General features: G+C 33.6%; 1 protein-coding gene across 3 annotated transcripts in view; it reads right to left on the bottom strand.

Moving 5' to 3' along the window:
• Positions 1-12,729, bottom strand: part of LOC136025393 (integrator complex subunit 6-like) — an 84,369-nt gene that overhangs the window by 24,755 nt on the left and 46,885 nt on the right. For 2 of the 3 annotated variants that reach the window (XM_065701385.1, XM_065701386.1), the window contains 3 exons: positions 11,947-12,080; positions 7,659-7,887; positions 4,221-4,359 (listed from right to left, as the gene is read on the bottom strand). In XM_065701385.1, coding sequence (XP_065557457.1) covers positions 4,238-4,359; positions 7,659-7,887; positions 11,947-12,080 — 485 coding nt within the window. In that variant the 3' untranslated portion in view covers positions 4,221-4,237. Of the gene's footprint in view, positions 1-4,220; positions 4,360-7,658; positions 7,888-11,946; positions 12,081-12,729 lie in introns of those variants that run through there. The other variant, XM_065701387.1, reaches the window with a different exon arrangement.

The raw sequence follows: 12,729 nt of genomic DNA, 5'->3' as shown, positions 1-12,729 counted from the left end.
ATATATATATATATATATATATATATGTATATATATATATATATATATATATATATATATATATATATATATATATATATATATATATATATATATATATATCTATATATATATATATATATGTATGTATATATATATATATATATATATATATATATATATATATATATATATTACATATATTTATATTTATATATATATTATATATATTTATATTTATATATATATATATATATTAATATTTATATCTAATTTATATTTATATTACACTATATTTATATTTATATTATATATTATATATATATATATATATATATATATATATATATATATATATATATATATATATATATATATATATATATATATATATATATATATATATATATATATATATATATTTTATATATATTTTATATATTATATATATATTTTTTATATATTTTTATATATTATATATATTTTATATTTTTAATGTTATATATTGTCTTGCGTTTGACCTAATTTGCGAGACTCTAAGAGAATTGGCAACTTTTACCAAGATGTTGGTTGTCTTCCTTTGCCCTTTTCAAAATGGTAGGAGTAGGCTATTTCTATATGAGTCTCGTGGCTGATAGATTCTATGGAATGGCAAATGATACCTAAATCATTTACTTCTGTATTTCTTGATTTAGTGACTAAACTTAATTTTCCTAATAGAGTGAAGGCAGTTACAGTTGACAATATGCATGGCCAATTATTTTCTACTGCCAAAGTCATTTTTGCGGTCACAAAAACGGACTGAACGATAAGGTGTCTTAGAGATGTATACTAGTTTAAAATTTTATAATTTTGCCTAAATTACATAATTCTGTTATAATTTAGTTCTTTTGGTAATATAACGCTTAAGTAGGCAGTCCGTAAGAAAATCTTTTGTAACCAGACTTTCAAATACGTTGAATAACTGTGAAATACTGATCTAAGAAACCTTCGAAAATCTTGATAAAGAACCTTCAACAAGGTCGTCACAAAATCAGCTTGGAATAGCATCCCTCTATAGTATAAAAGACGAAATTAACTTAGAGCATTCATTTCTCTTTTGCAAGGGTTTATTTCAGTAATTATCTCAGCAAGAGATATAAACCTTTGTCAGTTTCTTCTCTAATAATTAACAAAACTTTTTAAAAAAGTAGAGAGCTATTTTAAAACATAAAACGAAAAGAAATCACAATAAATAATCACATCAAACTAAAAACTAATAAATAAAAATTTTTCGTCTGAAAATTCAAATTCTGTCAAAAGTTTAAATTACAATCCAATTTTTTAGTTCTTAGCCAAAAAGCTTTAAAAACTTTAAAACATTCCCAAGAAATATCATAAACAATGTGAATTAAAAAATGAACAGAAACTGATTTTGAAAAACGTTTTCAAATTTTTCTTGGAAGAAACTGTAGAGTTGCCGGTCTTTCCAAAGGAAAAATAAAAAATAGCAGAAGTATGGGCAGACCCGCTAGCAGGGCATTCTGTCCTGTACCCCCTCTTCCCAACAAAAAGCCAAGATCTTCCAAAGTAATTCTATTTTTCTCATGATTACTATAAATGTGTATTTTTGTTTGTTAGTTTTAACTAGCTCATCCCCCTGCATTTGAAATGGACTCCTACACATTTTCCCACGTACAGTAGACAAGAATGTCGTAATTGTCAAGCTTTTATTTTCGTCTTCACAGCTAAGTATTTAAAATGGCTGTTTTGACGTTTCCTTTTTTTCAGTTTTCTGAAAATACAACTAAGCTAAAAAACCTTATGGTTAAAACTACGGATATCTATTGCATTTGACCCTGAGAAAAAGCTATATTCTTTGAGTGAATGCGAGTATAAGTTAAGATTCTTTAGAATAACAATCCCAGGCTACTTCTTTTATTTCATTTCCACAAAAGAGCCATCTATTATATATATATGTAAACCGCGTTATCTGTAGTGAAACTAGAGTTGGTGCTTCAGTACCTTCGCCTAGCCTCTATGGATCTAAAGTGGGGCAGAAACTAGCTAATTTTGGTACCCAAGAAATATAAAGGTATCTAAAAGAAGACAAGCTAACTGTTAATATTGACGCTCCGAAAGTCAATAAAATTATATAAATAGCATGATAATGCATCTGACGAGCCCCTGCGGGATCACTACGTAAAAGTCGTTTTGCTAGGACAATTTAAATTAGTAGATTTCATGTTAATAATATAGATTGACGAAAATAACAAAATTATTCGTTTATGTAATAATTCTAACCTATCTCCCCCTAAAAGCAAGAAATGTAACGCCATAAGAATAAAACATGTATGCCAGTTACAAAGTGTCCATGGTTGTCCTAACCAAGAAAAATACAGAAAAATCTTTTCACCTCACTCCTAAGAGCCGAAAAAACAAATCTTAACTTATTTCCTATTTAGTGAGTTTCCTCAGGGTACCATATCTAGTAAGCTGCTATCCCAGGTTTAGATACTTCAAGGTTCTGAATTTAGTAAACTGCTACCCTAATTATAGATCCCAAAGAACATCGGCCCGGGTACTAAATACCCAATTTTAGTGAGAATCCGCTATCTACTCTAAGAAAATAAGAAGAAGGTATATCCCGTGTAATGCAGCAAGATGTTAAAATAATCTTAGTTATTATTACAAAATACGATGTTCATGAAACAATGATGTTAAATAATAAGCAAGCTGAATGAATCAGATGTACAGAAATGTCGCAATAAGGCTCCGACTTTTGATTAAAAAAAGAACCATAGCCGAAATGAGAAACGATGACCGTAAGCCGGGGTAAACTAGTGATATTGATCCGGTTTTTTTTTACTTAACTGCTGAGTTTAACCGTGACTATCAGCTTTACCATTTAATGACATAGTTCGGAAGATTTCTATTCTAGAAATTAGTTAAGCTCCAAGTAAATCAAAAGCCCTTAATGCTCTTAGATTTAGTTATGTGAAAAGATACCACTTAAACGAAATACCGAGCGTTTTTTTTATCACAGAGCTTTTTATCTCAGATATTGGTTTTTGTCAACGTTGGAAGTTTTTCTTCTGGAAGTTGGAAGTCGTTCTCTGTTGGAAGTTTTACTTGGTAACATAGAAGTAAAGGTAGATTATACACAAATAGCAGCGTGCATTTTTGGTTATAATGCATGACAGCATTCTTGAACATTTGAAAATGAAAACGCATGTGTTAGGGAATTGTTCAGGGCCATGATCAAGGCATTTGTTAGTCTCAACCTTCGTGTAGCAGCAGAAGAAGCTAAGAATATGGGTAATCGTCTATTTGTTGTACGCATACTCGCTAGTTTCCTTTCCCATATTCATCAGAACGTCCAAATTTCTAGATTAGGACCGTCGGAATATTTGGATACTTCCTGTAGCTTACAGCTAGGGACAATTATCAGGTCTATTTTTATTTCTTACAGTTGCTACACATATTTAATAGCAAATATTTAATATTTCAAGCCTGATGATGACTGATTACTCAACCCTTGGCACTGAGACTAAATCCTTCGACTGTAGAATAGTAGCACATTTAGTACAGTTACTAATTGTTACTAGCAGTTACTAACTTCGAGTGTGGTGCAGTTACTGCAACACTTCAAGATGACTTGGTACAAGAGGCTTAGTCCTTGCTACCTTTCGAAGTCTTGTTTAGTCTTTTAATACAAAATATGCACATTTATTCATTGTAGGATCCAACTTTGCAAGAGTTAGTTACTTTGTTGAATATCTCAAAACCACGTTTGACGGTAATTCTTTTGTTATTGGTCTTTTGTTATTGATAAGAAAATCATTAACTATGAGGAACAGAAAACAAAAGAATATTTATGAGCAGCAGTTTAAATGGTTTTAGACCATTTTTTGTTGTCCAGCGGCAAACACAGCAAAGTGACAAATAAATAAATAAAAAAAAAGGTGGTCCATAATTCCTATCAAATCCATGATAAACGATCATCTTATCCTGCGTCCCCTCCAATCAGTTTTGTATAGTCTTTGATTCAATTCTTAGCTAAAATTAAAAATTTTATTTGCTTATAGGTGACTGAATTTTTCTTATTTATTGAACAAGTTTATGTGCGTTGATGTTTCGAAAACGTCTGACAAAATATGAAAATGATTAAGAAACAGATTAAATGTTTAAAATAAAGAGCTTTTAGCTACTGGTTCATCCAATTTTTAGCATCACTAAATTTACTCGTTTCAATAAAGATACTTTGAAGGAAAATAATTTATTCTCTGTTGACCCTCAAAAACTGGAAAAGGTGACTTGAATATAATACAATAATAGAGTTTCTATCACCTACAGTTTTTCCATCCATTTTGTGTGTGTGTGAAATTTGGCTGCACAGAACTAAAAGAAAATCAAATTTTTTATGATTACTTAATATTAATTTTGGATATTAAGCACGAATATGTAGGAATAGTTTTTTGGACTCAATATTTTCCAGAAAGGATTTGTCTGTAAGACGAACAATTCGACTAAAAATTTCCAAATAATGATTCAGTTCGTGGTAACGAACTGTAAGTAAGGAGTGACCTGGCTCAATCATAAGCGATACTTTAAAAAACAGAATTTTAATATTAATAGATGCATCAAAAGAATTGGATTTTTATGCTTGAATTAAACATATATGTCATATCAAGTTTAGTCCTACCCATCAAAACTTATGAGCCTAAGAAAATTTGACTTATTTTCGAAAAAAGGGAGAAATACCCCCTAAAAGTCATATAACCTTAATGAAAATCATACAAACAGACTCAGCGTATCAGAGAACCACGTTGAAGAGGTTTTAAGCTCCTATCTGAAAAAATATGGAATTTCGTATTTCTTTTTCCAGAAGAAAGATCACAGATACGCGTACATGAAAATTGGAACTTGGAATGTTACGATGTTAAAAAATAACATATGTCGTATCGTATTAAAAGTGTGTCGTATCGACATTTTGACCAACGAATTCAGACGATTCAAACTGGACTTATTAGCAGTTTCAAAAACTCATATCATAGGGGTAGGAAGCATGAAATTAGGCGATATAGAATTTGTTTACTCAGGCAGGAAGGATGGGGTACATAGACAAGAAATAGGATTCATGATGAATAAGGAAACTGTTACGTTAAGCAGGGTTGTGTTCTATCCCCCTTAATATGGATCATTTTGATGAATTGTGTCTAAAAGAGCATGGGAAAGGCAATGAGAGATCACGGAATCAAATGAGGAGGAAAAACTCTCCTGGACTTAGATCATGCTAATGATTTGAGCATCCTAGATTAAACAGTAAAGAAAATGAATGAGCTTTTTAAGGTTTTGCGAGTTCAGGTTGCTAGAATAGGTCTGAAAATAAATGTTAAGAAGGCTCAGTCACTAAGACAAAGTCAGTAACTGAAGATGAAAAGGCGACGTTGGGTAACCAAAAGATTGATCAGGTGGTCAGCTTCACTTATCTTGGTAGTATTATTAGTAAAGATGGTGGGAGCAGTAAAGATGTTAAAAAGCAGGCCATGGCTGTCATTAGATATATCGCTTTCTGCAATAATAAATACACACCTCCCACAATGTCTTTTTTACTGCTAATCAGCTAAACCTATTATGGTCCACTGCAAAAGTTATTCCTATTTGCTGTGTGTGAGGCATAAGTGTGGCGTAACAAGTTACTGTTGAGAAAACAAAGCGAAAACCTGTAACTTCTTTATTACTTATAACATGGTTCTAATAAGAACTACAAGTTACTTGCGCCACGAGTAGGGAGCGTATACCAGAAAAAAAATCAATACCGTATTAATGTCACGATATTATTCAACACACCAATTTGGTAACTGAGTCCAAGAAGAGAGTTTGACTGGCCCTTGCTAAAATTGAGTGGTGTCATTTGGGGGGGAGGGCAGTTGATCACCAATAACTTGGAGAAAGAAAGTTATTATATATCCCAAGCCCCTAGACTCTCCGGAGTGGACCCCTCTTGCCCCCAACCCATCCCCGAAATAAAAAAAATCTTGAGCTATGCCACTGAGAAAGTAGCTGGGTAAGACTTGATACTGCTTTCAAGTTTCTGCATTATTTGCTATTGTTTGTTACAACAGCTGTTTTGTAAAATATTTACCGCCAAACACTCAATTTGACAAACATCACTTTTTAACTCGTTTCTTCAACTCACCGATTTTTACATCCCTTTCTTTGTTTGTTCATCAAATAAATTGCTTCAATTTGTGATCTGTTTTTGACCATTTCCGAATGCTCAATGCCAATCAAAATTTATCAATAAATGATGATGTAAAATGGAACATCAAAATTCCCCACAAAACTTCCCTCTTATATACTCCCTTTTGTATGAATAAAATAATATAAATGGGTGATTGAGTGCAATAAAAAGTGTAAAACAAGCACTATTAAACAAAACTTGTTAGCGGAGCGGTAACCACACTTGCCGTAGTACATATCCACGTGTTTTCCAAAGATTTCCCCCTCCAGCTCCCCCTAATGTCAACAGATCTGATCGGGATTTGAAATAAGAGCTCTGAGACATTGATTCCTTCTAAATATCAAATTTCATTAAGATCCGGTAACCCGTTCTTAAGTTAAAAATACCTCAATTTTTCTAATTTTTCCAAATTAACACCCCCCAGCTCCTCCAAAGAGAACGGATCCGTTCCAATTATGTTAATCACGTGTCTAGAACTTGTGCTTTTTCTTCCCATCAAGTTTCATTCTGATCTCTCCACTCAAAACGTTTTCCAAGATTCCTGTTTCCCTCCTCCAGCCCCCTATGTCCCCGGATACAATTTGAGTCGAAAAGGGAGCATCTGAGACATAAGATCCTTCTATATATATCAAGTTTCATTAAGATCCGATCACCTATTCCTAAAATAAAAATACCCCAATTTCCACTTTCTCCAAGAATTCCAGTTTCCCCCTCCAACTCCCCCCAATGTCACAAGATCTGGTCGGAATTTAAAATTAGAGCTTTAAAGCAGAAGATCCTTCTAAATATCAAATTTCATTAAGATCGGGTCACCCGTTCGTAAGTTACAAATACCTTATTTTTCCGAATTACCCCCCCCCCCAGCTCCACCAAAGAGAGCAGATCCGGTCCGGTTATCTCAGTCACGTATCTTAGATAGGGTTTTATTCTTCCCATCCAGTTTCATCCTGATCTCTCCGCTTTAAGTATTTTCTAAGATTTCCGGTCCCCCAACTACCCCCCCCAATGATGCTGGATCCGGTTGAGATTTAAACTGAGAGATCTGAATTAAGAGGTCCTTCTAAATATGAAGTTTCATGAAGATCCGATTACTCCTTCGTAAGTTAAAAATACGTCATTTTTTCTAATTTTTCAGACCCCCCCCCCCAAATAGAGCGTATCGGTTCCAATTATGTCAATCACTTATCTAAGACTTCTTCTTATTTTTACCACCAAGTTTTATCCTGATCCCTCCAATCTAAGCGTTTTCCATGATTTTAGGTTCCCCCCCCCCCCAAAAAAAAGAAAAACTCCCCCAATGTCACCAGATCCTGTTGAGATTTAAAATAAGAGCTTTGAGACACGATATCCTTCTAAATATCAAATTTCATTGAGATCCGATCAAAGCAAGTTATATAGTGCTCATTTCCTTTTTGTGTGAAGACGGGATTTCAATAAATAATAATAATAATACCTATATCGCAACGGTGAAATTTCTTAGCGTCATCGGTTTCAAGTCCTCCGTACTTTCTATCAACGGTGAAAGAACTCTTTTTATAAACGAAGTCTTTTGGTAGAGGACCACGTTTGATTCCAGTCTTTCGAGTCATCTGAGAAGTGGTGACAGCCTCTAAGGTCCTTTCTATGCCTCTATTTTTTTCGCTTTCAAATTTGTCAGCAGTGTCAGCTTCATCAATGAAAACCTTTTAAAAGCAAAAAGAAGTAGGAATAAATTAAAGCAATATAATTAATTAGATTACAGTATACGTGTCATCGTGCCTCAAACAAAGGGTGATCAAATAAATCCCCCCAAAAACTCAATCCACTGAGCATAATAATGGAGAGAATTTGAATAATAAAAAATAGGACTAACTGATAATGATTAGGACGAGAAAAAACAAATTTCAATAATATTATCTAAAAAATTAGGCAACGCAACTTTATTTTCAATGTCAAGTTGAAGCCACTTATTCAACTATACGCCATAGTTGTCAGACCTGTCTCAAAACCTTAAAAAATTTAAGAAAAAGAAAGCATCGAAATCTCATTTTTGCTCTTCTGTAAATTAATGGAAAAAAACAAATAAATCCTTTGGTTATGTGTTCAACTGTTACTGTAGCACTGTGGATAAGAAGCGAACTAAATTTTACACCCAAAAACAGAGGAGAGGGGAGGGGATCCGATCAACTTGGCTTACTCTTAGTTATGCTTGCCCAAATTTGGTTTCTAAATCTCATAAAAAAATAACCAAGTACATCAATCAGATTAAAAATTCATAATAAATAAATACAGTATAGGGGTATAAGTCACACGGCTTTTTTATATTTCATTCAAGTCTTCTACTATTGAAGGCTCTATGACCAGGGCACGTTCTGATAATACAGGAACACAGATTGCCAAAGACTGTCCTTCTCAGCCAACCGTCAAGGACTAAACGGAAAGCAGGTCGTCCGTGGTTGGGTTGGAAGGATGTCATAAAGAAAGATTTAAAGGAAATGTTAAATTCATGGGAGGGTGTAAAAAGGGAGGCCTTCGGATGGAGGAGCAGCGTGCATAGCTGTATTAGCTTCAGGCGGTTTGGTGCTGCGGTGAGTTGTTAGTAGCAGTATACTTTTATTTATATGAAATCCAATTGCCTAGCTTTTTTCTTATCACTTCTGTCTTTTTATTTCAACAATACTATAAAATAAAAAGTACTTCTTAGTTTATGGTTTGAAGTAGAATTATGGGTGATATTACAATTTAAATCATTGGAAGACCAAAAAAGGGTCTTAGTCTCTTCAGCACTGCCATCTACTTTTTTAGCAGAAATATATGTAAATAAATTATTTTTCATCCAGAATAATAAAATGACTCTCAGTTTGTATGATTAGTGGCACTTAGTGTGCTTGTACTCCTCCAATATAACACACCCTCACCAAAACTTCAGTAAAAATAATGACAGATTCCCCCCCCCCCCGATCGGTTTAAAACTTACGAAGCAAGATCTTTGGACCAATGGGAAAGGAGAACCATGAATTTCAGAGACGCTCACTTCTTCCTGAACTTTATGTAAAACCAATCGGATTTGCTTATCCCTGAAGATCCAGGCATAAGTAGGCTGCAAAGGTTAAACACCGGTGATGACCCTAACTGTAAAACTTCAAAGCCTGCTAGTGCTAAGATTAAAAAGGTCAGTAGTTTAGAATTCCTAATGGAAAATCTCCTTGACCGTAGTTCCCTCAAATATTTAAGAAAACCACATTTAATTTTTAGCCACTCCTCCGGCAGGCTACCGTGGAATTCCACGGTTGTCAATTTAAGACAAACCTATCAAGAACTTTTATCAATCAAGAACACTTTTGCTGTCTCTCACCACAGCTAAGACCTAGCCTAGATAACCTGTATTTCTCCTAATAATGGGGTCTATTCATGATTGTGCCGGATGACTAGTAGCATAAAGGTGGCTCACAAATTACCCACCCCCTTATCAACCATTAGCTTAGTAACTTTCACCGATAAACCACCATTAAATTTACTTAATTATGAATGATTATTAAATTTTTTTTATGAAGGGGCTTGCCCCACCAAAGTGGGGGAGAGGGGCCAGACAAGTTTGAGAGCTTTGTCTTATTTCATACCCCAGCAATACTTGTATTTTGTATCTCTTTTTGTAAGTTTACTTGGCTGAAGAAAGAAGTAACAATTTAATTCGGTTCATGCAATAAAACAAAGGCAAGTCCTATCTACAGCCAAAAATAATTTTTACAGTTAAGATACCTTTAAAGACTTTATTCAGGGCAAGCGAAAACAAAGGGATTCAGCATGGCTTTACCCCCCAACCGATCAATTAATTATACAAGTGATTTCAATCAGAACGGTTGAAAATTCTCCTTCCCATCTACGACAAATTCTTTAGCATAGAAACTATTAGAGACTAATAGCACAAAATTAAGGCTAATCAGAAATCACGACTTTATATTCAAATACTACTTAAACTTTAATAAGCAATCCAAAATATTAGATCTTAATCGGAACCCTTTTATTCTCTATTGTAAGGAAAAGAAATTTTACAATATCTTTGAAATGAAAAATACATTTTTTTTATGCACGGAAAATCAGTCAGAAACGTCTCGGGAAAATCAAGACTCAAATCGTTACACGACGACAAAGTACGAGATAGTTACTATTGTCATTCAAAATACAAATCTTGATGGACATAACGAAGTTTCCAGACGGCAAAATTGAAGTTGGTTCTTCGGCATCAAGGTTGAACTTTTTCGGATTTAAGGCTTACGCAGCAATTTCGGTGGCCAATAAACATAAATTATCAAAAACCGAGATTCCTAATTTCATTGATCAAGAAAATAGACTAAGTAATGTACATGACATGACAGTGCCTCCAGTCTATCAGCTTATTGCCTTATCGTAAACGTAATGTAGTTTTTTCACAGCTTTAACTTTTTCACTACTGTATAAAAAAACTGCTCAAACTCCCATGAATTCTGTTTTTTGAAATCAGTAGGTTTGAAACAATCAATGTCTAATATCCAACAAATATTTATAACTGTTTTCTTCCTCGTAAATTCAATCCTTTCAAACATGTAGTTAATAAATTATAACATGATTAGTTGATTCAAAAATTTAAAAGTTGCAGAGGCAAACTAAATAGATTGCTTCAAAAGCTAAAAATCGATATTCCAACAAATTTTAGTTGGACATCACTTTTCTATAGTTTTAGATAAAATGGACTCAAAAAAAAAATGCCTGTGTATCTACAAAAATACGTTAACAACAGGCAGGGCCGTATCCAGGATTTTTTTTTTCTGGGGAGAGGGGTCAAATGGATTTTTTCTTCGGGGAAGGGGGGTACGAAAAGACTTCAAAAAACGCACAAAAAATTTGTTTATGTTCAATTTTATTACGTTTTTACGAGTTGGTCAAACTTTTTTTTGGGAGGGGAGGGGTTAAACCCCCTATCCCCCAGGATAGGGCCTTGCCAGTAGGTGCTACCTGCAGGTGAGACGGGGAAAATACACCTTAAATAGAAGTTGGATCCAAAAACGAAAACAAATAAATCAAAGCTTTATAAAATTCTTATGGAAGACAAAAAAAAAGAAATTCGTAAAACGTTTTATCGTCTGTCAGCACTTACGATTACAATGTTTAGCAAAGAAAAAAAATATGAAACCAGAGATAGTTAGACTGTCGAGGAACTAATAAACCATCATGCCTACTACGTATTTTATATTTTTCCATAAGGGTTGATAAGGTTTCATCAGCTCATGTCTTCTCCTGGAGCATTCTAAGAACCTTCTACAGATTCGCTACTGAGAAAATCCACTTCTATTGTATTAAAAATACAAGTAGCATATCAGTCCTTACTCAGACTAAAGATCATAGCCAGAATTACAGCTATTTACAGCCAAACTAGGCTTACTAAGTGGGTTTTCTGATTCTTCTTTGAGGGAGCAGCCAGAGCTTCAAATCAAAGACAGACTTACATTTAGCATATAATCATGGGGGATAAGATATAATAGATGACTTTAAAGTCAAGATCCTTTTTAAAGTTGGCAAAACAGCATTAAAAATAGTTTTATTTTAGATATTATAGATAGAGCCCTGTAAATTCTAGGCCATCAAACCCTGACATATTTATCTCTAGCTGTTTAAATTTATTGCTGCTGCTGAATATATATATCTATCAATTATTCACAAGATTTGTTAATGACCCAGTTATAACAAGAAGAACAAATTTCAAAGTGTTGACCTGAGGTACTTACCTTGGTCTTAAAAGGGTTCGCGAAACTGTAATATTGTTTTGTTCTCGGCTCAATCTCTCTTAAAGGGGGAGGTAGCTTCTTTAGATATTCTTGGTAATTTCCCATTTTATTTATAGGCAAATTACAAGATGAGTCTGTAAAAAAAAACATATATGTATATAAATCTGGATTAGACCTTTTAATTCGAAAACAGGATTAATATCTTAATAAATACAAAACCTAAGGTGCAGTACACAAACATGGCAAAGCGATCACTACCCTCCAACAAAGAACCACGGCAAGGTCATGCGTGAAAGCAAAAGGTTCTCAAAAATTAAATTTCAAAAAAACTGTGTATTGTACAGCGTTATGTTGGTACAATTTATCTACGGAAAACTGGTTCATGTATAGTAAAGGTTTATGTCGGCAGAGTTCATCTATTTGTCATTGTGAATGACCGAAATCTCGTTAATGTCAATATTCACCGGTGAACGTCCAAATTTCCTTTTTCACTGCTTGAGTTTAATCAGCTTTGCCAGCTAGCTTTCTCAGTCTTATGCAAGGTTTGATGTTAAAAGTTAAAGTTAGGTTATAAATCTCAGAAATGGGTTAAAAACGAAATCTAACCTGTCACCATCAAACCTTGCATAAAACTAGCAAGGCTGACTGGTAAAGCTAACTAAATATACGGAGTAAAAAAAGGAATCTTGGACAATCACCGGTGAATATCGACATTTTCCTATTTTGGACATTCACAGTAACATATACAAAAAGCTGCGCAATTTGCAGAAACTGCAGCAAAAC

This window comes from Artemia franciscana, chromosome 3 (assembly GCF_032884065.1).
Source record: "Artemia franciscana chromosome 3, ASM3288406v1, whole genome shotgun sequence".
Taxonomy (NCBI): Eukaryota; Metazoa; Arthropoda; class Branchiopoda; order Anostraca; family Artemiidae; genus Artemia; species Artemia franciscana.
Note: the sequence above shows the minus strand (reverse complement) of the source record. Positions and strands in the feature narration are given on the sequence as shown.